This window comes from Exophiala spinifera (assembly GCF_000836115.1).
Source record: "Exophiala spinifera strain CBS 89968 unplaced genomic scaffold supercont1.9, whole genome shotgun sequence".
Classification (NCBI taxonomy): Eukaryota; Fungi; Ascomycota; class Eurotiomycetes; order Chaetothyriales; family Herpotrichiellaceae; genus Exophiala; species Exophiala spinifera.
Window position 1 is genome coordinate 778831 of NW_015622521.1, and position 25313 is coordinate 804143.

General features: G+C 52.7%; 8 protein-coding genes across 8 annotated transcripts; 2 read left to right on the forward strand and 6 right to left on the reverse strand.

Annotated features, from left to right (window-relative positions):
* Positions 1–563: 563 nt before the first annotated feature.
* PV08_11319 (uncharacterized protein) lies at positions 564–2084 on the reverse strand (the record flags this gene model as incomplete). Its single annotated transcript, XM_016385629.1, has 1 exon — positions 564–2084. The coding sequence occupies one exon, from the start codon at positions 2082–2084 to the stop codon at positions 564–566; it is 1521 nt and encodes a 506-aa protein (XP_016230573.1).
* A 2342-nt stretch (positions 2085–4426) lies between these two features.
* PV08_11320 (uncharacterized protein) lies at positions 4427–6208 on the forward strand (the record flags this gene model as incomplete). Its single annotated transcript, XM_016385630.1, has 1 exon — positions 4427–6208. One exon carries the CDS (start codon positions 4427–4429, stop codon positions 6206–6208), a length of 1782 nt encoding a protein of 593 aa, XP_016230574.1.
* A 1476-nt stretch (positions 6209–7684) lies between these two features.
* PV08_11321 (uncharacterized protein) lies at positions 7685–9907 on the reverse strand (the record flags this gene model as incomplete). Its single annotated transcript, XM_016385631.1, has 1 exon — positions 7685–9907. One exon carries the CDS (start codon positions 9905–9907, stop codon positions 7685–7687), a length of 2223 nt encoding a protein of 740 aa, XP_016230575.1.
* Positions 9908–10883: 976 nt separating this feature from the next.
* On the forward strand, positions 10884–14759 carry PV08_11322 (uncharacterized protein; the record flags this gene model as incomplete). The annotated part of the gene is made up of 1 exon (XM_016385632.1): positions 10884–14759. The coding sequence occupies one exon, from the start codon at positions 10884–10886 to the stop codon at positions 14757–14759; it is 3876 nt and encodes a 1291-aa protein (XP_016230576.1).
* A 1313-nt stretch (positions 14760–16072) lies between these two features.
* PV08_11323 (uncharacterized protein) lies at positions 16073–18044 on the reverse strand (the record flags this gene model as incomplete). The annotated part of the gene is made up of 2 exons (XM_016385633.1): positions 16073–17810; positions 17881–18044. The coding sequence occupies 2 exons, from the start codon at positions 18042–18044 to the stop codon at positions 16073–16075; spliced, it is 1902 nt and encodes a 633-aa protein (XP_016230577.1).
* A 1421-nt stretch (positions 18045–19465) lies between these two features.
* PV08_11324 (uncharacterized protein) lies at positions 19466–21058 on the reverse strand (the record flags this gene model as incomplete). The annotated part of the gene is made up of 1 exon (XM_016385634.1): positions 19466–21058. One exon carries the CDS (start codon positions 21056–21058, stop codon positions 19466–19468), a length of 1593 nt encoding a protein of 530 aa, XP_016230578.1.
* A 953-nt stretch (positions 21059–22011) lies between these two features.
* On the reverse strand, positions 22012–22725 carry PV08_11325 (uncharacterized protein; the record flags this gene model as incomplete). The annotated part of the gene is made up of 1 exon (XM_016385635.1): positions 22012–22725. One exon carries the CDS (start codon positions 22723–22725, stop codon positions 22012–22014), a length of 714 nt encoding a protein of 237 aa, XP_016230579.1.
* A 789-nt stretch (positions 22726–23514) lies between these two features.
* PV08_11326 (uncharacterized protein) lies at positions 23515–24709 on the reverse strand (the record flags this gene model as incomplete). The annotated part of the gene is made up of 3 exons (XM_016385636.1): positions 23515–23808; positions 23981–24490; positions 24635–24709. 3 exons carry the CDS (start codon positions 24707–24709, stop codon positions 23515–23517), a joined length of 879 nt encoding a protein of 292 aa, XP_016230580.1.
* Positions 24710–25313: the final 604 nt, after the last annotated feature.

A 25313-nucleotide genomic window follows, 5' to 3' on the forward strand; every position in this document is an offset into this window, starting at 1 on the left:
CTATATACCCTGTGGCCACCCACAGCACAGGAGGCCAGGGCATCTACAGTACATGTACATAACGAGCACGCAATGCGCCATATTAGAAATCCATCCAAACTCACCAGTCAGTCATCTGCGTATTGGTGGCGTCATACGGAGTCCAAGCCGAGGGAAATCAAAAATAAGAACAATAGTCGCCTTTTCCCCGCATCGCCATTTTATCGGGAATCAATTATTAATAATCGTCGCTGTAAATAAATCCAATCCAGAGCCGACGACAACAGGGGCCGCTCATAATTGAACGGGGTAGAACTAACTCAGAGCACTAGAGCACGCCCTTGCTCATACAGCCATACAATACTACATACAACAAAAGTGCTCGGTACCTTAGGTAAAAAGGGCAATATTGACTTCGCTTGATTACTCTTCTTCTGCCGTCTACCATGTCTGGTCGTACTCGTACACATAAGATAGATCTAGTAGTACATCTGAAATCATCATCTTCGGATACTCGGGGATATATTCATCTCGTCAGACCATGATCCATCATCACTCTGTTGACTCCCTTGGCATCTGGCCTTCTAAACCTCACCTTCTTCGCTTCCATAATCTACCGCGTCATCTAGATCCTCGCGTCGACGCGATTCCCTGTCACTCGGTAGCGGTGGGATTCGACTGGTTGGTCTGGCAAGCTCAAAGTGTTCACTTTGATTATAGACCCCATTGTCTCGGCTGTCTGGACGGCTCTGAGGGGGCAGTCGATCGGCGAAACCATTGGCGTGTGATGGAGGAGGTCCACTCCAATTGGATCCGGATGAAGAGTGCCGTTGCGTGGCTTCTTCGGCGTAGGACCCTTGGTTAGACGGCCGTCGAGGCAGAGCCGATTGACGTAGTGGTGCTGAATTGCCAACAATTTCATCAATACGTCTCTGAACATCGTCGTCGTCCGGTCCAGGGTCAGTAGGTAGCGCCGCTGAATTCGTTCCGGGAGGTATGCGTGACAAGGGCCGTTCTCGATCCGCCAAGTTTGAGTTCTTGGCTTCCTGGGATTCTCGACGGGCTCTCTTCGGCGATGGATGCGCATCGTCCGTTACAGGGACCCTAGAAGTGCTCGATCCCCATTCTTGTTCGTCGAGAGCGTCTCTATCACGCTTGACACCCTGGCTCCCGCTCCTCCCACTTCCTGCGGGCGATCTGTCCCCCTGAGGTGTGGCCGGCTGCCGTGTCTTGTCAAACATGGCCATGTCCTCGTCCTTAGTGTAGGCATCCTTCTGGCCTTGTCGTGGCAGTGCGGCATTCTCATAGACCTCGGCCATTATGTTGCAGCCTCGCTGGATATCCGACACTTCCAGGCCCAGCTGTTCCCACCACGGCCGACCTCGGTCATCATCTGGCAGTGTGGTGCCGGCAAATTTGACTCCCATGTACAAGGCGCTGCCCGCAATCGAGCTGGGGCTAAGTTGTAAGCACATGGTGGTGACGAGAGAATCATTGAGAAAAGCCCAAGAAGTGTTGCGAAGATGCTTGTTCTCTTGAACATCGTAGAATCGCAAGAAATCAAGCAGTATGCGATATGGCAACTCAAGCTGCAAATCAAAGCAGAGAGCCTCGAGAAGTAGATCTTCATTGTGCAGGATCGTATCTCGCCACTTCCAGTATTCCTTGCTTTGCTCATCCACCACCAGATCAGGCTTCTTCTGGGCAACGCGGCAACACGCCACCACGAGCTCCCTCATTTTCCTATAGTTTTCCTCCACCTTGGTGGCAAGGAACAAAGCAGTCGCCGCGACTGAGTAATGGTGGAGACCTGGTTTATTGCTCTGAACCATCGCATGCCGCATAAAGAATCGATGCAGATAAACCGAAGCCGTGGCAAGGGTCAACTGAGGTAGTTTCAACATGATGCCGACTTGAGTAATGAAATTCACCCCCTTTTGCCGGTTTGCCAGTTCTTGTGCCACGGGCATCCCTTCCACAATGCTGGGGGAAAGGAGAAGTTCGTCCGGACTGAACAGCCATTGCGACTGGGTCCGTTCAATGACCGGATTCGTCGCAAAGGAAGGAGAAGCGTCGGGGCGAGGCATCTTGTGAAAACCGGGCATGGTCGGGAGAACCGAGAATGTCAAGTCGAGAATCCCCAATTAGATGCAGTTTGGTGTTGACTGTCATCAAGACTAAGTAAGACAAAGGCATCGACGGGGGGGAATGTGCCGGCTCATGAATTGATGTTGGTGTACACGACGGCTGCTGGACCGACTGACGCTATGGTGTTCGGGTGCGCTGAAGATACGACTTCATTCTCAGTAGTTGTCTGTTGAGATGATGATCCCTGTTGTGTCATTGAACTAGCCCGTCATTTCGACCACGTCTGCGATCGTGATGCGCAACCAGGAGCGCGATCGGTGGTGCCAATGATCGCCTGTAAAAGGTAGGTGTGCCGAGTTAGAAGAGACGGTTGTCAGACGGAGAAATCGGGCTGGGTTGTTTGTGTCTGACAAATGCTATGTCTCCCCAGGACGTGCTGATATGACGTCACCTCATCAGACCATCCCGTCGAAGCCATCGCAAAACATCTCGCACGTAAGCAACAACGAACGCTGCATGTGCATCCTTCGCGCCACAGATAGGCAATAATGACCGAGGTACATGATCGAATACGATTGTTGAATAGCCATTTTCTCTGCATGCTTTGGATTTCCCAGAATGTTGTCCGCGTATCTAAAGCGATTCAAGTCTCCGCAGTCGCTTGATGAGTGAGCCTTTACCGTCGTTACAAGGCTCTGTCACGCATCACCGGGTAGCCGCCAACCAACACAAGATCCGCCACGGCAGGTTGCTAACTTAGACTTGGATGTACACATATCGACAGGGATCTCTGAGACTGGATGCTAGTCAGAGGACGCAAGCGACAACAGCAGCACGTCGCTTCGACCAAGAGACATTTGCAAATCATACGCAAAAGCTTTGTTCACGGTAGAAATCTTGTGCCCTCGGTAGCACGCATTAGTCTCGCGTTGGTGCACTTTCTCCCTCTGGATAGATCGAGGCAAAACCCTAGAAATGCCAGACTCTAGCAGGAGCCCCATGATGTAAGCGTGGATCGTTCTAGATGTCCGGGTGAGGTATTATACTTTATACCGTCAGCTAACGAAGTTTACTGTAAGGCTGGTGGGCTCCCTAAAGCCCCCTTAGGCCTGTCAAGTTAGGGGCGGTCCAAGATTTGGCTACGGGCTCCCTCAGGGGCCTCTTAAGGGCGTCCCGGGGGTTATGGGGCCCGCGCTCCGGGCTTCTCCCTGCCCGCGTCAGGCCCTAGAGCGGCAGCCTCGGTATTGAGAAACCCCGTCATGCCAGGCGAATCTCAGCGTCATGATTGGGCCTCGGCTGCCGTCAATGCCACGAACTTCCGGATCTTCGGCCGTATGTACAATGTGTGCTTTGTCTTGCACAGCAACGCACAACTTCACCTTCTCACCGTCGTCGTCGATGCTCCGATTAGGTAACCTTCGAGACTGAACCCCCGGCGCTGCCCGTCGCTTTCCCTGGGCTCCCGCGCGTCCACTCTATCCCATCCCTTCTCGTCGTCCTTCCTAATCTCAACTTTATCTTCTGTTTCTCTCAGGTTAAGCGCGGCTATTCTGTGCCGCTGATTCGGATCAATGGCTGCTTCTTCCGTGCGCAGCTCGGCCACTAGGTGTGCGCCATATTCAGACCGTTGGTCGATCGGCTTGTTCGCTTGACCCCTGTGGTTATGCCTGTCCCGGCTATTTCTTGCTCCAATGGTACAGTCGACACACTGTGAATACGAGATGGGCATGGCAGGTATTTCGAGGAATTTTCGACACGAGTCTTCTGGCCCACGCCTCGCCCTAATGGAAACCCGACTCCTCTCGTGCCCAAGACGAGGCTGGCTTGACTGTAGGTATGTATGTACCGCGCCGTGCACCCAAGGTGCTATACATACGAGCCCTGCCCGTACGTAACTTTTGTGTCTTGTGGACCGTGGGTCTTTCCTGACAGAAGCATTTATTCCCTTCTATTGTTTCTCATTTTCATCAGTCAATCTGCTGGCATATTTGAACTGTGCAAGGCCACGGTCAGCATCAAATCCTACCACCTCAATAACCCATCAAACTGCCACTATACCGTGGGGCACCGATCAACAGTCGAAACGAGCGGCAGTTGCATGCAGCGTGGCTCGAAGTCCAATGATATCCTCAGCGAATATATCATCAGCAACCCTAGACTGAATCAGGAGAAAGCCACGAGCGAGCCTCCATCTGGCCTGCAGCCGTTCCGGGGTCATCAGTCGAGGTACTCCGTCGTCAGAGATTGGAAGTCTTAACAAAGCAGCCTTGCCTTTTACCTAATCCGAAGTACATACTTGGCGCCACAACCACTATTCGGGTTCTGACAGAACGAATTTCTAGGATTTAAGTCTGGTGCCATGCCCACGAAGCCCAAAAGACCAAAGTCTTCGGACTCTCAGTTTTTGTTCGTCAACGAAGATGCTTCAACAGTCACGAGAACCACCAAAGATGCCGAGCTCGACAGGACGAAGCAAAGCCATGTGCAGCGCCAGAACTTCGCGCGCCGGCGCCAGCTCCGGGAACAGTCCGTATCCGGACAACAAAGAGGGAGCCAAAGCTCTGTGTCTCCCAGTCCTGCGACGGGCGAACGTCTCTCTCAGGCCTCTTCCTCCTCCCAGGGTGCGCCCCTTTACACTGGAGACTACTCAGGCCTTTTACAGAACCTCGACCTCGGCGATGCTCAATTCCCAACCAGTCCGGCAGCATTGTCGCAAGAAATGTTAGATCCTCAACTGGCCGCGATTTTCTCGAACCCATTCCCTTCCACAACTTCAACCCCTCCTGCGCTTACAAGCCCAGTCACTGGGTTCGAGGCATCTCCGTATCACTCTGGTCACTTCTTCGATATGGCCCCTCCAAATTATAGCGTCACCCCTCCGTCACGGGGGTCAATGACCTCTCCTTCAATGGCTGTGAGTCGCATAGCGAGCCCGGGCGCAAGCAACCAGCGCATCTTGGAGCAATGGGCTCCGCCACTGATTCAGCACTACAACACGATCATAATACCCGAGACCTTTTGGAAAGACGTGCAAAATGCACCCTTGGGGCGAACAAGGCATGCGGTATCAATCCACGCCGATATGCAAGCCTGTATGTCAGAACCCGCCCACATGTACGCCTTCCTTGCTTCTGCTGCAACGCAAATGCTTGTCCGAGAGGGTCGGCTTCTGTTGCCAAACGTGGCTGAAGGGGACTACCAGAGGATCCCAACGTTCTTCAAGACAAAGGCGATCCAGGCTATAAGAGCGAAACTCGCCAGCGGCCAAGTCGATCATCATATCGCGGTCGATGTTCATCGGCTCTACGGCACCGGAATTTATAGTCGCAGCCTCGAACTTTCCGAGCCTCATCTTCAGGCTCTTCTAGCTATCATTGAGAGCCTGGGCGGCTTGAGCACATTTGACGACTACCACCAGGAGAGGATGATGTTGCTGGACTGCATAGGCGCTCTCATGTTCCTGAGCGTTCCTCGTTTGATCGCGACGCTGGACCCTGGCCCACTACCTCAGGGGGCCCTCCTCGGCCTCGAATCTCAAGGACTATTCCGATTTGGGCTGGGGACTAGATTTGACGCGGCGTTTCAAACGATCGACACTGCCCATCTGTTGGTAGATGCGTTCTTGAACATGCTTCAAGTGTCTCAGGTGTCTCTTTACCTACAAGATGCGCAGCAATACATTCCGGAGCACCAAAGGTGGTTTGGATGGACGTGTCTGACGATCCTCCACAAGCTGCTGTCCATGCCGTTGCATTACGAGCTGAACGGGAAAGCAGAAAGCCTCCGGATCGCGGCTGCTTTCTGGATCGCACTAGCCCGGGCTCCTCATGTCGGTCGACGAGCCGCATCGCAATCCGCGCACGGTCTCAGGCAATGTCTTGAAGGCAACGACGCCGACATGCTGTGGGCCCCACACACGGATTGCCTGTTGTGGATCGCGGTTTTCGGTGGCATCTGCACAGACAACGACGATGACCTCCAGTGGTTCCTCAATGTTTCCCGGGCTGCCGCCGCCGAGGTCGGGGTGGACTCTCCAGAGCAGTTGGAGGATCTTCTTTCCCAGCTGTTGTACGATCCTCCGTCTCAAAGAAGCATGGTTCGACAGTTTGCAAGCAAAATATGGCCAGCTCCGGGGTCGTGAGCCATGAGACGGAAAACAACAGAACAATGTGAGCCGGAGTGGTGCCTATTTCCTTCGCAGCCACGCGTGCGTCCCCGGCGGACTGATCCTGCACGACATCTGGCCCATGATCTTCGGCAAAAGCAATATTGGCCATCGTACCCTCACAATAACGAAAGACGAGTGGTGAAGTTGAGAGAACCACGGGTCATGTCGCGGGCATTACGAGACGTCCCGAATGGGTTCTGCTCATGGCGGAGGGGGAGGAGGAGGACGACCTTTTTTTTGGTTTTGGTTTCTGTTTCTTTTTTCGCTTCCGTTTCAACCTCTTCTCCTTTTCCTTTTCTTTCTCTTATATGTTCTGTCAGTCCCGCAAGCGTCATGCTTTCTCTCGCATACACACTCACGGGTCACGCACTGCAAAGGCACAGGAGGGATGACGGGACGAATCCTTTTCTCTTTTCTTCCTTCCCACCACCTACCATAGGTAGCTTTTTGTGAGTTTGTTGGTTGTTGTTTTTGATTGAGCCCCCAAAAAGTTTTCCCAGTCTATAGATATCCTGGCCCGATATTGTTTTTGGTCTGTTTTTCTTGTTTTTTCTTCCCCTGCGAGAAACGTATTCCCCTCAGAAAATCTATAGCAGTGCTGCAGTGCAGTTACAAGTAACTCTTGGGACGAGAACAGGCACCGTGGCGTCGATCAACGAACGATACATATGGACACGATTTACACGAAACGCAATATACATACGACTTATACTATAAATTTCAGAATGTGAATGAGAGACGCGTCGACATCAATACCTCATGTTACCCAGCGGCAGAGAAGCGTGGGGGGGTTACTTACCACTTCGAAGTCAAGGTAGAGGGTACGGAGTACTGTAGATAGTAGATAGTAGATCAATGTAGATAGTGGGTGTTTGTACCCAACTTGGACTTACATATTCTTATATCAGTGGATCCGATTTCCAACAACGCGTGAAATGTGGATTTTGCTTGTTTAATGAATTCGATAGTTATTTTATGTTGGTACCTAGGTAGGAACTCGTACCAAGACATGCATGCAAGACTGACTGGCGTCTCAATTAAAGCTACATCATAAACCATGTCATCATCATCATCATCACTTTCTTCTTCGTCCTCTTCCGTCTTCTTTAGACCCTCCTGTACCACGTTATGTCAATTACACTAGGCACCGCAGTCACCCATCCACCCAGCCAGGTACCCCAGAGCCAAGGCAGTCGTCGGAATGGATTCCGCCCATCGTCTGGAACGACACGAAACCAAACCAACAAGTCCACCTAGGTACTACCGGTAGCGCGTAGGAAGGAAAGTAAAACTCGTACGTGTACAACGATCAAGTAGCTCTTCGCCACGTCCTATACCTATCAAAGATATACTGACTGACTGACTAATTGACTGCTTTGTGCGGTGCCGGCGCTGGTGTCATGTCGAGTACAGCAACTGTGAATACTGTAGATATTCTCTGAAAACAAATCACAAATGCGGCACTCCTAGACTCGCAAGGACGAGGTTGAGGATACTCACGACACCCTCGCCCAGGATCAGACCGCTCGCAAGGACAATGACGCGGGTCTCGGGTCGCTGCTTCCACGAGATCCACCAGTAACTTATGACGCCGCCAACGGTGCGCGCGAGAGTGAAGCTCGGTGTGTTGTACATGCCGACGGCGACGGCGATGCCGCCGGGGACCCAGGGGTGGAGGGTACGACACCAGGGTTTCTCGTCGCTGTACGCGAGCATGTATATGCGCAGCGACGTGGTGAGGACGAAGACGGCCCCGAAAACGAGCGCGACTTGCCCAGCCATCGGCGGGAGGCCTTTGCCCGTGACGAGCCGTGCGGTGAAGATCCAGACGTACGCCGTCGGAATCTCGAATAGTTCACCGGGGACCTGGTACACCGAAACATAGAGCTTGTATACGGCCGCCGAGACGAACGCCCCAACCAGACTGCCAATCATTTGCCCGTAGAATTGCGCCTTGGGGCTCGCGCCGATGAGGTGGCCCGCCTTGAGATCCTGCAGCATGTCGCCTGCTTGGAGGGCGCCTGCTTCGCTGACCGCCCCGGCGAGCAGGTTGATAATGATGGCGTGGTTGCCGTGCGTCGTGCCTGTCGGTGTCACGAGGGCGAAGACGAGCTGGGTGAGTTTGGAGATGCCGGATACTGGATTGAGGTCTGTCTCGCCTAGAGCGCGGACACCCATAATGGAAAGAACGCACGCGAGGACCATGGCGAGGATGTTCAGTCCGATTGGGATGTAAGTACCGAAAGTGACGTGGATGCAGAGCACGCAGAGGAGAAGCGTTAGAGGGAGGAGGATGATTACGGTCCGGCCAGAGATGAGATGGTGGGGGGGTGCGTCGTCGGGGGCGTCGTCAGGAGCGTCGTCGTCGTCGTCTGAGTGAGACTTGACTGGCCTTACAGGTGGGAAATTGGCAGAGTGCGGGGATTTGAGGGCGAGATAGCCAGCCATATTGTGGCCGAACAGAAAGTCGGACCAGGAATCGCTGTGCCGGTAATGTTGTTGGCCAGAGCGAATCCAGTCTGGGCCGTGGATCATGACCGGTCGGAGGATGAGCCAGCCCAAGTTGACAACGGCATCGGCAAGCATGATAGCCAGACTCACCCAGACGATCCAACCTTTGCTTCCAGTCTCCCAGTCGTCAACGGAACCTGGAGCCCAGCCTTTGTGTTTGGCTATGGGACTGAGGATTGCCCATCCGACAATGGCTCCAAGGAGCATGTGGAAGGTTGTCGCTGGACCCATGATGATGCCTTGCCCGACGTATGCTGGGGAAGGGTTCAGTGTCCAGACCCAGGTATCGGCAAGGTAGGCGCCAAAGATGGGAAGTTTATGGAGGATGGGCAAGAAATATTGAACAAAAGTGTAGAACCCAGACCCAGTAAAGGCCAGAAGGAGGAGTCGAATCTGTTTTTTCCAGTCGGCTCGTAGATCACGTTCGTCGCTTACACTGCCAGCCTCGTCCCTCTCGCTCTCGTTGAGAAGCTCTTCACGTTCCTCTGTCCCCTGGGTACTGATTTCTCGACCTTTGGCCTCGTCGCTTTTGGCGCCGCCGTGCAAAACACTAATCATGAGTGCAGTAGCGGTACCGCTGGGGAATTTGAGCCGCTCTCGAATGATGACCTGTTTTCTTAGCGGGACAGCAAAGACCACACCGAAGAGGCACAACCCAACACCCCATACGAACAGTCTCCATATGCTGAGATCTACCGGGGCACCCTCGCTCTTCTTCAGCAGGAATTCCAAACTAGGCATGACGCCAACGAAGCCCAGTCCCAATGGCATCGTTCCAACAGCTCCTGCCACCGTCTGTACCAACACGTTCTCGACGGGTGTAAAGGGAAGTGCCAGATACGGCGACAGCGCTTTGAATATAGCAAACCCAATCAGCGATGCGGGCATAGCCATGCCTGATACCCATCCTGTCTGCAGGCCGAAGTACGTATTGGAGAAACATATTATAATGCCAATGGCTGTTCCTACGACCACCCCTCGGAATGTGAAGTTCGTCCCATCGAGGGCTGAGTCGGCAGCACCAGGACTGGCGAAACAGGCATGATCGGACCTCATGCGGGAGATGTCCTGTTGGCTAGCATCGGGCGCGGGTAACTCATATTCTTGCGCTGGTGATGGCGGCGATGGGGACGGAGAGTGAGCATCTCTGTCGGGCGACATGACAGTCCCTGGTGCTATCGAAGAAGGATTGTGGGATGGTCCGTTATAGCCATATGGACCACTCTGGTTGCAGCCTCGGATGTGTACCTTGTACTCGTCTCGACAGACATTGGGAGATCTGTCGGTGGTGCAGGTGAATGAATGGCTTACAAGTACAACTGACTGTACGAGTACGAGATGATGCAATCGGACTTCCTCGCCAGTCCGAACGTCACGTGCACGATTGCTGAGTAATCCGGCCTCCGTCTTGCTCGTATTCGTATCGTCGCTTGTCTTATCCGGTTGAGTTGCAGGCGCTTCTCAGTTGAGGCTGCGGCGACTCAATGTGGATCTGAAAATGCAAATGCAAATTCATACATTGCCATCCTTGCAGACATTGATTAGCACTGCGGGCCGTCGAAGTCTGGATCTTTTACTATTACGCTTCCATGGACCCTGGAACCAGTGTCCCGTCCTTGTTCTTTGAGCGCACATCACCCTTGACGGCCCGTCTTTGTCCAATAGCGCCTGGATGACCGTACCCCGCTGGCATCTTGCAGATACTGACGTTTGCCCGTGGCGGTTCTCCTCTGTGCGAAGTACTCGATCTCTGAGTCTCTGACAGCCTGGATTCCGTCCCAGGCTTCTCAATGCCGTTAGTTGCGATCCGTGCCCACTCCCTGTTCGAGAATTCGATGTGCGTGGTCTCTCTTCGTCTATATTGTTATTTATGTATAGAATCCAAGCATGCCTTGACGATGCTTTGCCTGAGAGGGTTTCTGGCAGGATCAAAGGCCACAGCGGCAAGACTTCCGTGAATGCCTGCAGGGTCTTTAGATCATTCATACACACACCACTAAGTCGACCGACATGGCTCCCGACGGCCATCGCGAAGGCGCTCGGGAGCGTGAGATGCACAGGTTCGCTGTCTCCCAAGCCATTGTGGCTCTATGCCTAACGTTCGCGCAGATACTATCAGCCATGGCTAGATACCTTTATGTCTACAAATGACCTCCAAGCAGTCTCTAAACTTCCTCCCGAGAAGGCTTACCGACCCCGATCATCCCGAGACAAGGCATTGACAGCATTCGCGCAATTAGGTTGCCTTCGGTTACACGCGAAAAGAGGGATAGTCACACTGCTTGATGCCAAAAACCAGTACATTATTGCTGAAGCAACACAATCATTATCTCTTCTTTCTGATGAGCAACATGCAACAGGCGACGAACTGTGGTTTGGTAACTCTTTCATTCAGCGAGAAACCGGCGTGTCCGGTGACGCGTTGTTTCCAGAGACCTACACTGCGCATGGACCTGATGGGTATACCTATAGCGCACCTGCTTTGGTTATAGACGATATGACGAAGCACGAGAAATACAAGAGCCGAGGCTATGCTGGCAATGGAGTGTCATTCTATTGTGGAGTGCCCATCACGACAAAGCAGGGTTTCGTTATTGGGGTTTACACTGTTTCTGACGATAAGCCTCGCCATCGCCTTCAGGCTGATGAGTTGAGGTTTATGGTCGACATGAGCGTCATTGTCGCCGAGCACCTCGAGTCTGTCAAAGGCGACCGGGCCAGAGTACGAGGAGAACGACTTATCCAGGGGATTGGTGAATTCATCGTGGGAGATTCAAGTGATAGGAATAGACAAGTGGACGCAAAGTCAGCACCTCAACCGCCGACCGCGTCCGCCTCTGCGTCCACGACTTCCGAGACCAAGACCAGACCGGATGATCTGAAGCAAATAGTCCCAGACGAACAGGCGAAACCAACTGAGTTCAAAGGGATGGTCATAGGTGACCCAAGCGATGCTTCACAAGAGCGCAGGCAACATACGGGACAGGATATGCAATCAAATGTTCAAAATAATTCTTGTCACACCACTGAGCCTCACGGAGACTCCAGCCAAGCGGTGCCCAATGGAGAGCTAACAGCGGACAAGGAGTCGACGGACAGACGACCCAGCGCTCCCAAAAGGGCCAGGTCAGAAAGAGGCAAGCTTATGGTGGACGGCTCAGAAGCATTTAATCGAGCGGCGTCCATTCTTCGCGACTGTATCAACGCCGATGGCGTTGTGTTCCTGGATGCCAGCTCCGCCAATCTCAGCTCCGGGTCTGCCATGAATGACTCTGAGCCTGGTGTCAACACCATGCAACACACCAGAAACAGACGCAGGCGCCTGATCCAGCCGCAAAACGACCCCGAGCCACAAATTCCGTCCGGCCCGCAGCAAAACGGAATTAGCAGTCCTCACGAAGACAGCGACTCCGACTCTTCTACAACAGCACGAAGCTCTAGCGACTCTTCCACTAAGACGCCGAGTAAAGACTTCTGTGGCGTGCTCGGCCAATCTGTCTCCAAGCCAACCAAGCCTTTGAACATCACTCTACAAAGGCTAAGTCGATTCGTTCGCCACTATCCGGCAGGTAAATGTTTCGTTTTCGACAGCCTTGGCCAGCCTGCCTCAAGTGACGAGAGTTCCGAATCTATTACCCCATCGCATGAAAACTGTCTACAACCTGTGAACACTCCCTCTTCGCAAGCAACGAGGCAGATCAGCACTACAAGAGCCTTGGGCAAGGCCTTGCCTAATGCAAGAAACATTGTCTTCCTTCCACTGTGGGATTACGCCAAGGATAGATGGCATGCAGCAGTCGTGCTTTGGACCAATAACCCGCACAGTCTTACCAACATCCATGATGACATGGCATACCTCGTAGCTTTCAACAATGCAGTCATGAATGAGATCAACCGTATCAATTTAGCTCTATCTGATACCGCGAAAGCGACATTTCTGGCCAACATTTCGCACGAACTGCGCTCGCCTTTACATGGCATTCTTGGAAGCATTGAATTTCTTCACGACACGGCGATGGACGACTTTCAGGCCGGTATGCTGATCTCCGTGGAGACTTGCGGCAAGACTTTGCTCGACACAGTGAATCATGTTTTGGATTATGCCAAAATAAACAATCTTTCAGGTCGTGGGTCACGAAAGACTGGATCGACACGGAATCAAGGTTATCAACAAGCCACTAACTCTGACGACAGCCTAACGGCCGACTTTGATCTGGCCTTGATTGTCGAAGAGGCGGTGGAAGCGGTATATGCCGGCCAAGTATTTCGCACTGCGAATGGTGACGCGCTTCAAGGGAAAGGCCCTATCCAGTCTGCTGCTGGACGGGCAATGGAAAAGAGAGAAGATGCCAGGTCCCATATAAGTGAAGCATCAGCAATCACCTCTGACAAGGTTCGCCTCACTCTCAACATCGACGACCACACGAATTGGAATGTGAAATCACAACCAGGCGCGGTAAGACGTCTTGTCATGAATATCCTAGGAAATGCCTTGAAGTATACCAGTGAAGGGAGCATTGATGTTTCGCTCGAGATCGACCACACCCGCAAGAAGCGCCACTCCTATGTTCATGCCCTTTTAAAAGTGACTGATACAGGAAGAGGCATGTCAGGTGAGTTCATGAAGAATCACGCTTTTACTGCATTCTCTCAGGAAGATTCTTTGGCAACTGGGACAGGGCTTGGCTTGAGCATTGTTCGGCAAATCGTGGATGCGCTCGGGGGCAAGATTGACCTGGCGAGCGAGAAAGACAGAGGAACTGAGATCAGCATCTGGCTTAGCCTTCCGCAGAGCCACAACGCCCCTTCGCAAGATTTTGAGAAGAACATCATGACCGAAATGCGCTCACGAACGAAAGGTCTTGACATATCACTCCTCCTGCCGCGTTCCGAAAGATCAAACGGCGGATGCAGAGTCGATTCGTTGCGCAAAATGCCTTCGGTCGAAAGCTCGATGCGCAATCTTCTATCTCAGTGGTTTAGCATGAACGTCTCCATCGATGAGAGTATGGAGGGTATCGCGCCGCACTTTTTCCTCTACCCCGAGCCGCCTCCGATAGACTTTCTCATGCATAACCATGGAAAGCCAAAGGGCGTTAGAGAGATACCGGTCATTGTTCTGTGTACAAACGCATTTGAGGCTGCCAGTCTGAGGTCTCACGGCCTGCATCGACTGACCGACATAGGACGAATTATTGAGATTATATCTCAGCCATGCGGCCCACACAAGTTGGCCAAAGTCCTTCACCGATGCATGCAACGGATGAATCTGCTACAAGAACAGGCTCGTTCAAGATCAACGGATCATGTACCTTTGTCTTTGCATCGAAAACAGGATAAAACTTCTACCAAGTCTCCTGTTGAGGCGAATCCTTCGCAGGGCGACTCTGATCAAGTAGACAAATCTGAGGGCTTTTCAAAGAATACAAACAATAGCAGAGTGTCCCTGTCTTCGCAAGCTGTCTGGCAGGAGTCCACTGAGTCCATCGATTCAATCGACCCAGCTATTGCTTCTGCGGAACGCGCAAGTCGAACCGATCTCGCCAAGGACTCAAACTCCCCGGACGAGCCAATGACTGCGACCTCGTCGCGAACAGACGCAACTGATCAAGGGCCTTCCCCAGTGGACGACAAGATGTCTGAAGACCAAAGACCCCGAGTACTTGTGGTTGATGACAACACTATCAATCTCCATCTTCTCGTAACATTCGTTCGGAAGACCAACCATCCCCACGAGTCGGCGACCGATGGACTCAAAGCGCTCGAGGCATACAAACGCAGCGTGCTAGAGGACAAAAACGGCTTTAGATATATCCTCATGGATATTTCAATGCCTGTCATGAACGGGATCGTCTCTACCCGGGAGATTCGCAAGTTTGAAAAAGACCATAACATCAAGAACCCCGTCGAGATCATCGCCCTCACAGGCTTGGGGAGTGAAAGTGCGCAAAACGAAGCTTATCAAGCCGGCTTTGACCATTTCTTGAGTAAACCAATTGTGAGTAATGTTTAAACCAAGTATCTGGGCTTGGAACCCTTTTTCCCCCCCCCCTGCTGTGTCGAGCTACCCTCTTTATGAGATGCGATGTCTTTTATGTTATCATGAGAAAATTGCGATACTGACAAGTCTTTCTGGTTTGGCTGCTTGTTCCAAATAGAAATTCAAGGATCTACAAAACCTCCTGAAGTAAGGAGGATCCTGTACCGAAGCGATTCTCGGTCATGTGTCCTTTCCGAGGCATGGTTCTCACACCGTCAATCACTACTACGAACCCCCCGAGAAAATGAATGATAATGTCTGTTATCGAACTCGAGCAAAGTTCTCGCTGTTGCTCCACTTATTTTTGCATTCTTCTCCTCGACCAGCCTCTACTTGTAACCATAACTGGACCACCCTACTTGTAAGTTGGAATCATGGCTACTACAGGTAATTGTTGAGATCCTCTCTGTATTGATCGAGGTAGAATAAACTGCTTGCTGCTCCCTGTTCTGTCTCTTGTCTCTGTGTTCAAATCCCTGCCATCCCAAACCAACATCCACATACGCAGACACGTTGCACACGCGACGCTCTAGACTCACAACTCCCGACCAAGGTCTCTGTCTTCGATGATTGATTTGCTCTAACGCAGGCGCGCGCATATCTCTATCTCCTTTGCTGTCTGTGCTCAATGTTCCGATCTGCTCACCCAACCATGCCCACCCATCCATTCCTGTCCACGCGACCCTATCCAACCCGGAGCCCAACAGCAACCCAACCTCCAAAAATAGAACAAGAACCTTGCGTCGGCAGAATACTGAAAAAAAAACGGGCCAATCTTCACCAGGTCACCGCCCAAATTAGAGCCTGTCCGGCAAGGACCTCACACCGCGGGACCCTCCAACGCCCACGCTGAAAGATGTTGCAAGGTAAAAAGCTGAGGGGTATATGTGTTTAAAGAGAAAACGAAAAGTGTCCTACTCGAAAGACGGTCGCGAAAAACACAAGGCAGGACCCAGGCCACGGTCAAAGATACATCAAAGAGGAGTACGAAAGTATGTGTACAAGTGTCGTGGAGTCCATCCGTTTCTTGCTGAAATAAAAGGGGTATCAAGGAAAATCGTCATGTGTGGCTCCGTATTGTTGTTCACGGATTCCGGTTATAACACAAGGTGTAATCGTCAGCTGGGAGATTGATAACTGATTCCGCTTCAAGGAGCTCGTCGAAATGTGATATGCTTGGAATAAGCTTCGATTAACGCTAGAACGCTGCAAGCGCCGTGTCAAAGATCGAGTGTCGCGGTGTAACGAGAATGGTGGCTTTCCTGAGAAGCCTCCAGGGGGTGTTTTCATGTCGTAACCCTCTTGATCCACAGTCCGGTAGGCTGCTCATAGTATTCCTCCCGATCTCTGCGCTTGACGACACGGTGCAGTTTGAGAGAAGTTTCGTGTTCTTCGTTGGTGATTTCTTGTACTTCGAGATTGAGATTCGTTATCATCTTCTCAACCTCGCGCCGTTTCCTGCTGTCGTAGACGATGGCATTCCGCCTGAGAGACTCATGCAACTCCGCTATGATCTTACGTTGATTTCGCTTTCGCCTGCCCAAGTCTTCTAATCGAGCTTCGAGTGACGCTAGTTTGTCCGTGGCTTCTAGTTCCACCGGTGTGGGTGGCAGAGATTTCGTCGCTGATAAACCTGACATCAAGCTAATCGCACGTGGCTTCGGTTGACTACCAATTGCTTTGCGGAGAATATTGGAGCTGGACCTTTGGGCGGCGACATTGGAAAATGGCGATACACTGTTGTACGAATCATACCCTCTGCGTCCGCCATTATTGGCGGCAGCTCGTTTGCGAAGGTAAATCGGCGAAGGCATGTCGTCGTAGGGCCCTGTCATGGACACGGGACTGCTCGTCATCTCAGCTCGTGAGTTTGGGTTCGGACTCCCACCGTCTGTGTACGTATTCCAGCTCGATGAAGTATCGTGCTCGCGCTGCAAGCGTTGTGCTTGCATAGTGGTTTCGACGGAGTCTTCGCTTGAACTCCTTTCACCAGTGTAGCTGGCATTCGATCCAAGAGTAGGACTCTCATCCCCGTAGCTCCGAACCGTGCTCGGGGTAGGACTCGGGCTGGTAGCTGGTTCGTACATTGGTGATGCTACGCCTGGACTTCGGAACGGACTGTCTAGAGCTTTCGGTTCCGCCGCAATTGGCGACATAACCCGGAGTGTGTTCTTGACTTTCAAGGGAGCAACAGGCTTGATGCTGTCTTCTGAGGGGATGGATCGGATAGCCGGAAGCTTCGAGGCAGCCACAGATACTGCGTCTATGGGAGACTTTGGAGTTGTCTCTGGAGCGAACGAATCCGGAACATCAGCCCTTGGTCGTTGCTCAGCTTCGGCTAGCCTCTTTCTTTCCACCAACATCAAGGGCTTCGGTCGTGCAGCTGGCGTGTTCTTGACCGGTTCCACGATTGCGTGTCTGCCACTGGCGCCCCTCCATGCTGGTCGTTGAACCGGATTGTCGAGGGGGTCTGGGTCTACTGGCGGAGGGACCTTCCCCCAACCCGACTTCGTGACAGCGTCCCGCTCTTTTATGCCGGCCAAGATCTGCCTGGTTCTTTCCTTCAACTGGGGATACTGCTGGATGGTAGGGGGTATTGATCCTGGGCGAGCAGAGGGCGGCTTGCCTGCTTGATTGGGCTCACCGGAGTATTCGTCCCACCGTGTTTCTTCACCTTCGCTCTTCTTCAGAGCCCATCGCTTTGGTATCTCATTATTGTTCTTGGGCGCGGACAAAGGCATTTTGCGAGGAATTTTGCTTTTGGTTGTCGCTTCGGGCTGAGAGGCGCTTGTCGAGACAGGAAAGCCAGAATCGACAGGAGAGACGAGTGAGCCTTCTGAGCCGTTCTGGTGGAGAGAATCGAGGGCGCTTATAGGCGAAACATTGTCTGAATCTACCGGGCTTCGACTGCGGTGAGGGTTTTGAGATGGAATATCTTGGGTGTAAGGTTCAGATGTGGTTGGGGTGACTGCTGAGTCTCGAGGCTGCACTGGATCGTATTCGTTGATCGAAGGCACAGCACGACTGCAAGGCAACTCATGTCAGCGTCCTCGTACTACGCAGACAAAGGAAAGAAGGGGTGACTCGGGCATACAATGGCAAGTCAGGAAGATTCGTCGCGGCAACACTGCTCCGACGGCTGTATTGAGAGTACAAAGACTCTACCTCTGGAATGGTCTCCAAACAGCGTTCCTCCATTGTTGGCTCGGCCCAGGCATCGTAGCCTATCTGCGGTGCGTTGTTTCGGCTCCTCCACATGGTGACAGCGGTGGTACGTGCGTGATGATTCGTATGCTGCTATCTCGATGATGCAGTGGCTTTCCCGTGCGCCGTGACAAGGTCGATCATAATAGCGTGCGAGGGTTTGTCGAGGGATGGTCTGTTTAAGCGAGAGAGAGGAACGCTTGCCTCTTGCTTGTGTGCGTCAACAATGGCAGTAAGAAGTGAGTCCTCGCAGTCACTCGTAGCGATTGCGGGTACTCACCCCAGACGTCTAAAGCTAGAGAATTACGGACACACTCAACGGCAATCATATAGCCAGGGGTTCACATCCATCGTCGACGAAGTTGTTTGTCCGGAGTCAGAAAGGGAAGTCTATTGGGCGGCACTCGGCGGTGGCGGCGTGGCAGTGAAGGTGAAACACTCTACACATTTCAGGATCACAAAGCGGAGGACGAGCTGGACTCAGCCAAAGCATCCAAATACTGTAAGAACATCCCGGTCAGTCACGGATACGAGAAGCTGCCACCAGGTCATTACGGAGATCGGTGTGCTGAATATTATTTGAATTCGGATCTGCTTCACATTGCTGCTCCCTGTCTGATATCTTGGTGATTTCCCCTTAATCCGTATGCACGCAAGAGCCTGCAGGGGGAAGGGAGCCCCATTAGGTGTCAGCTGCTAGGCACTACTAGGGCACGCGTTAGGCACTCATTAGGCCTGATGATTTCCAACAGAGGGGCTATTAGGCGCCGTACACGATGCTCTGGGCACTAACTGCCTAGACATGAGGCACGAGGCTTCTCCCGTAGAAGCTTGTAACGGCGACGGCGTTCGCTCAGCACTCCACATCCACATCCTACTCCTTCCAAGGTTATCCCAGGCTCCTTGATCAGCAATTCGGTGTTGGGCAAGCCTCCTGGCAGCCGTGAATCGTTCTCGACGACTCCGGATACCTACCGATACTCCTATTGACCTCCTTCTGGCCAGGTTGGGAGCATGCTCTGTTTCCGACTGGTCGTTATTCTACGTGGCCGGAATTGGCCATTCGATATCACGCGCCACGCATGTCTAGCAATAGTACGACGAGCACGGAGTATGACATCTGGTGATTGCTGGTGGCTGTATTCCGTATGGTGCCACGCAGTCTGGCTGATCGACCTGAAGCAGCCAAATCAATCAACGAGTCTCAGCCACCGCCCCGGATCTGATCTTGGCGGATAAGGAGCATTAGAACGAGTTGTAAGGTTGAGGCATCGATGCTTTTTCAAAACCCAAGATGTGCATAGATGAGCACGGAGCGTCATCAAGGGTACTTGCCCATTCATATTTCAGCGTTGCCAACAAGGTAGGCAGGACAATGGACTCTGTTGATGATCATTTGTCTATTATCCACACGAGGACGAACCGATCGTGGATTCTGATGTTACAGGAGGCTTCCCCTTTGGCTGTGTCTCAGCTCATTTCCGGACTCCCTGCCGCCCAATGGTGAGGAAAGGCACTATGAATACGGCTGCTGCAGCTCCGACCAAAGCGACCCAGAATGTGGTTTGATAGGGTCTATATTTCAGAGCATCGGCGCCTTGTGAAGAGCCTCCAGCGCTGTTGTATATGCTCGTCTGAACACCCAACCCCACAGTCGCTCCAAGCCGGATGACAGTGTTGATCAAGCCACCAGCAACAGACTGTTGATCGCTTGGGAGACTAGACATGACATACATGTTGGTCACGGTAAACTCCAAATCCTGCGACAAGACGCTGAACAGTAGCGCTGGAAAGGTGAGTGCCCAGTAGGAAATGGATTTCGACGTGGCACTGAGCAACGCACAAGCAATGACTTGGCTGATGGCTCCCACCACCATGATCAACTTGTTGCTGACCCTGTGCATGATCATCGCAGCCAGGAGATTGACCAGGATACCGCCGATGCCAGCAGGAAGAAGTCGCACAGCAACCATGATGGGCGACACATGATGGATTCGTTGCCACAAGAGACTCAGCCAAAAGAGGTTGCCACTAAAGCCGTAGAATCCCAGAAGCAGCACCATGACCACGATGCTGAAATTGCGATCTTTCCAGACGGCGAGGGGCATCAACGGGTATCGAAAGACACTTTGCCAGTACACGAAGCCGACCACCAACACGAAGCCGACCACCAGCAGTGCAATCACGTATGATGTTTGCCAGCCATTCGGTGCATCGGACGCCAAACTCAGCGACGCAGTGAACATGGCGACGCCGGTGATTGCCAAGATAGCTCCCAGCAAATCGAACTTGACGAATGTCGCCATGTTGAGGCCGCCGACGGTCTGTTCATTGTCAGGTGGCGTGGTCCACCACGCAACGACGGTAAAGAAGGCGTAGATAACGGCGATCACCCAGAACGCGGCTCTCCACGTCGCGAAGCTCATCACGATGCCGGAAATAAAGGCCCCGAGCACGAAACCGACGGGGTTGCCAGCACTGAAACACGCAAAGGCCCGGTTCTTGCGTCGGGAAGGCCTGTTGTACACAGCGCCTAGTTTTCCAATGGCCGGTGGAACAGAGGCGGCCGAGCTCAGACCGAGGAGGCCACAAAAGATGTCCAGATACATGGCGTTGGTCGCGAAGCCCATGACCAGCAGGCAGATGGTGAAAAAGCCCAGGCTGAGTAGAAACAACAACCTTCGGCCGAAGAGGTCGGCGACGCGTCCAAAGAAGAGCAGCAATGATCCTGCCGCGAGGGATTGCGCGGCACTTATCCAGGTGACTTCTGCGGCCGTCATGTTCAGGTCCTCGCCGATCGTGTTGGTCATGCACAACACGGCGCCCGAGAAGACGGACGATTGACCCACGGCTACGGTCGTGGTCAGGACAAACATGCATTCTTCGAAGAGATTGCTGAAGCACGCCGGCCGAGACCCGTAGGGGTTGGTCTCCGTGCGCGCCAAAGACGCACCTACCGAAGCGGTAGGCTCGATCTTTTCGAAGTCGGTGAGAGCTACGTTCGCTTCCGTTTCTGTGTGGTTGCGGAGCTCGATGTCGGGCTGTCCCATGGGATCCTTGTCCTCCATGATGATAGAGATCTGTCGGTTTTTTTGAAGATTGTACCTTTCTTGTCAGAGACGAATCATTTTCCAGTCCACGACCACGGGTTTATCGTGCGACAGCAACACCCCAAACGGCGGAGCGGTCGACCAAAACTTGTAAATGTTGAGGGCAAAACCTGAAGTCGACGAGGAAGACACAGACAGGGTCAAAAAGAGAAAAGACCGTCGGTCTTGTCTGCCGAAGGTGGATTTATCGGAACTAGTTAGTCAGTGGGCGGGCGTTCCAAAGCTCGGGTGTCTGCTCTGGCAATCTATTTGAGGTGAATGCACCCTATCAACAAGAGGCAATCGGTTGGTTTTGTTTTTGCTTCTGTCTATATATTATGATACCACTATTGCCCAATAGCAGGGGAGGCACTCCTCGCTCTGACAATGTCGGAAGCACAGTGTCTCGCTGCAGATGGTACCCCGTTGGTAGTATTCCCATCTGCTCATACTAAGGACGCGAGTGTTCGGACACACCAGTACGAATGTTATGTACACAAGTATGGCAAGCCGAAGCGCGCCAAACAATAACGTCGCCGAAAGGGTTTTAGTAAGCAAGTCTGGAACTTTAAGACGATTTCATTTGAATGCTGACATACCGGACCTTCGTTCGTCGCGGTCTCAATTCCGCCTCTTGTACAGTAATTAGTTGGTGGTACTGTAAGTGTACACCCCGGGGATCATCTCGTTCGCCCCCAGATCTTGAGGGCGGGCCCGGATACCGAACTCGTAGTCAAGCTGCCCCGGGTCATAACAACACCTCATACTCAGGGCCAAAGGCCGTACGTAATCCTTCAGCAGCCGCTTATTGATGTTCGTTAGGTAGGTAGGCAAGGTACTACACAAGGTAGGTCAGGTAGGTAGGAAAGTCAGTCTCTTCTCGCACGTCTAGGAATCTACATGCCCCAGCCTGGTGGCCCGCCTGATGACTGCTACATGTGCTTCCACATCTCGATCCAGGTCCCCTTCTTCCTCGCTCTACTGGTCCTGTCACGGCGCTTCTCCAACCATTCTCGAACCGGGCTCGACAGCTCCTGCTCCCGCTGCTGCTGCTGCTGTTGCTGCTGCTTCGCCTCGGATTCGACTTCTCGGATTGCTTGACCGTTGATCTGGATCTCTGGGATAATACGACGATCCTCGACGCGCGGTGTCTGTGGCGTCATCATCATCATCATCATCATTGTCATCGTCTGCTCCAACGATTCCTGGAACTTGGCAAGTGACGACGCCGAAGATTCGTTGTGGTCGGCCTGTTTTGTCGGGAACAACGGTAACGGGATATCATGAGTCTTGACACGCAATCTTGGCTTGCGGTCTTGGGCTTCTCCTTTTTCTTTACCAGTATTGCTTTTTCTTCCGTTTCCACCTGCACCTGAAAGAGCCGTCTGAACACCAGGCACGCTTGAACCGGCTGATTCTGCCTCTGCCATAACATCTGCCAACGGCGGCGCTTCTGGTACATCACCCAAATGTCCTGGCCGTGGCATCATGTACTCACCTTCCATGTTCGGCGTGGGATGCAGTGACCGGCTCTTGATCTCGTAGCGATCCGTGTCCTCCTTTGGAAGGGTAAGATGGCTGGAGAGGAAGGATTGGTCGGCTGAGGGCGTGTTGGAGGTGGTGATTGGTGTGGAAGCCATTGCCATTGTGTCGGTTGGTATCATCACAAACCGTCGATTGAAATGGTTCGCAATACCGACGACGACAACGATGATGAAATCTCAAAGTGTGCTACGTGCGCGGATCACTTGTCATCGAGCTCCTTCGAAGTAATAAAGGGGGGTGATGGTAAGTAGCAAGGAATCCTTGGGGGGAAGTGTTAGTATGCAGCAACGGGCATGTTGTGGTCTTAAACGGTCGACGAGGCACTGAGTGAGTATGAAAGCAACATTGATGATCGTCTCCATTGGGCACGTACTTGGACTTTCTTGTTTCCTGCTTTTGTCTTATTGGCTTTATTGTTCCATTGTCTCAACGTCAATTGTGACGAACATCTCAACATATGTATCAATGTTCCATTGATTCATGCCTTTGTTCAGGCCGGGCCTTGCCTGAGCACAACAGGACAAAACCATTATCGGAAGAAAGATTCGTACACTTCCTCAGCAGACTACGGACTCTGTTGATTACTCTCTCCTCGGGAGGCACCAAAACTCCAAAGTGAGCGATTTCATCTTACGGTTCTGGTTGAAAAATCAGCTGAGGACACACCGCATCATCGTCCGCCATCTGCGATATCTGCAATATCAGCAACATCGAGACCCAAATCGCAAGAAAGTTACAGCATAGGCATTAGTGAATACAACAGAGCAGCATGGCAGTTCACGGTGGTTGGCGAGAATTGAAATCTTTTCTGATAATCTTTAAAGGGCCCCCTTTTGTTTTGCTTCTTCCAAAATCTTCCCAAAAGAAGCCCAACCCTTGCAGAAGTACGCTTAAATCTGTCTCCCACCTGTGACTTCGATAGTCTGCCCACTCACGTAACTGAAGAGTGGACTGCAAACGGCCAGTACCGCACTCGCCGCCTCGGTCGCGCTACCCGGGCGCCCAAGTGGGATATCCACGTACGCCTTATCGTTGCCACCCTTGCGGGCGTTCAGTTGGGCCGACGGGATTCCCAGGGCGACGCGCTGGCCGTCGGGCGTGGTGATGAAAGCACCCGACTCCTTGGCCTGGGTGAGACGAGTGTTGATATGGCCAAAGGCAACCGTGTTGGCGCGGACACCGAACTAGATAGACCCGAAGCGAGGGACGAGCACCAGTCAGTACAACAAGACACAGACGAGTAACCCACAGAGATAGATATACGACACACACGATACGCGGTCTCCCCATCACAGGTGGGTCGGCAACCCCTCGGTTCGCTCGAGGATTCGAAAAGGGAAAAAAAAAAAACCGTACCTGAGGTCCCCATTCCTTCGCTATCGTCTTGGTCAATCCCAGCACGCCGGCCTTTGCGAGACTGTAATTCGCCTGACCGGCATTCCCGTGCGTGCCGCTCGTGCTGCTGATGTTGACGATACACCTATTCTCGCCGTCCTTGACTCGGAAGTACGGCGCGGCCTCGCGTACCAGCCGGAACGGCGCCGTGTTGTGCACGGCGATCATCGTCTCCCACTGCTTGTCGCCCATTTTGTGAATCACCCCGTCCCAAGTGTAGCCTGCGTTGTTGACGATGAAGTGGATCTTGCCGCCACCAAACTCGGCCGCCTTCTTGACCAGCACGGGGAAGTAGTTGGGGTCGGTCACGTCGCCGGGCACGCTGATGGCCGAGTTGGGCGTCGCGGCCTTGATCGACGACGCCACCGCGTCGGCTTTGGCGCTGTCGACGTCGCACACGATGACTTTGGCCCCCTCGTTGGCGAACAGACGCGCGCATTCGGCCCCGATGCCCTGCCCTGATCCGGTGATCTGTACAGTCGCCAAGTCGTCAGTCGCGTCACATACATAACTACGTACGGTCGCTTGAAGCGAACCCTGAGCCTCACCAGACAGGGCAAGGACAGAAGAGCACGAAGAATCGGATTACTTCAGGTACAGTGAGACGAGACATACAATGGCGGTCTGCCCGGCTAGCATGCCAGAGGGATAGTTGAGGTGGCCGGCGATTTGCTGCGCTCGTTGGGCCATGGTGATTACAGGCTGTTGTGTGGGGGTTCGACACGAGGGAAAGAGTGTGAGAATCGCGGGAGAAAGGGCAGGAGAAAGCAGATTCCGTTCTGTATGTTTTCTCAGTCGAGCCTCAGGAATTGAAGCTCTAGAACAAGTAGTATATAGAGAGTGAACGACTGTCCCTCCCGTCATAAGATTTCGCCGAGGTATCTTCGGCTTTCTCGGCATCAGATCTCCGACGAGGCTGCAGAGCAACTACCGAGGCACTGCGAGGTGTAATTTCTCCATCTAAGTACTCGTACGTAGGTAAGGTAGATTGCACGGACTACGAAGGGTGCCCTTCCTCTATGACCCTTATATACACACACTCAGGGGACAAGGCAATCCGAAATGCCGCATCCTGATCAGCCTAGAACAAAAAACCAGCTGAACTCGGCCACGGTCTGGACAAATCGAATGAAGACAAAGCATCATCCATCACTTCACTCGGAAAGATTGGAACGAAACCTTTATTGCATTTGGTATTAAAATCAACGCACAGCGAAACCACCAGGGCATTGTAATTGCATTCTCGTACAAAACAAAATGGCTTCTCTCCGTGAGTTCTAAACAGCGCCTGGCT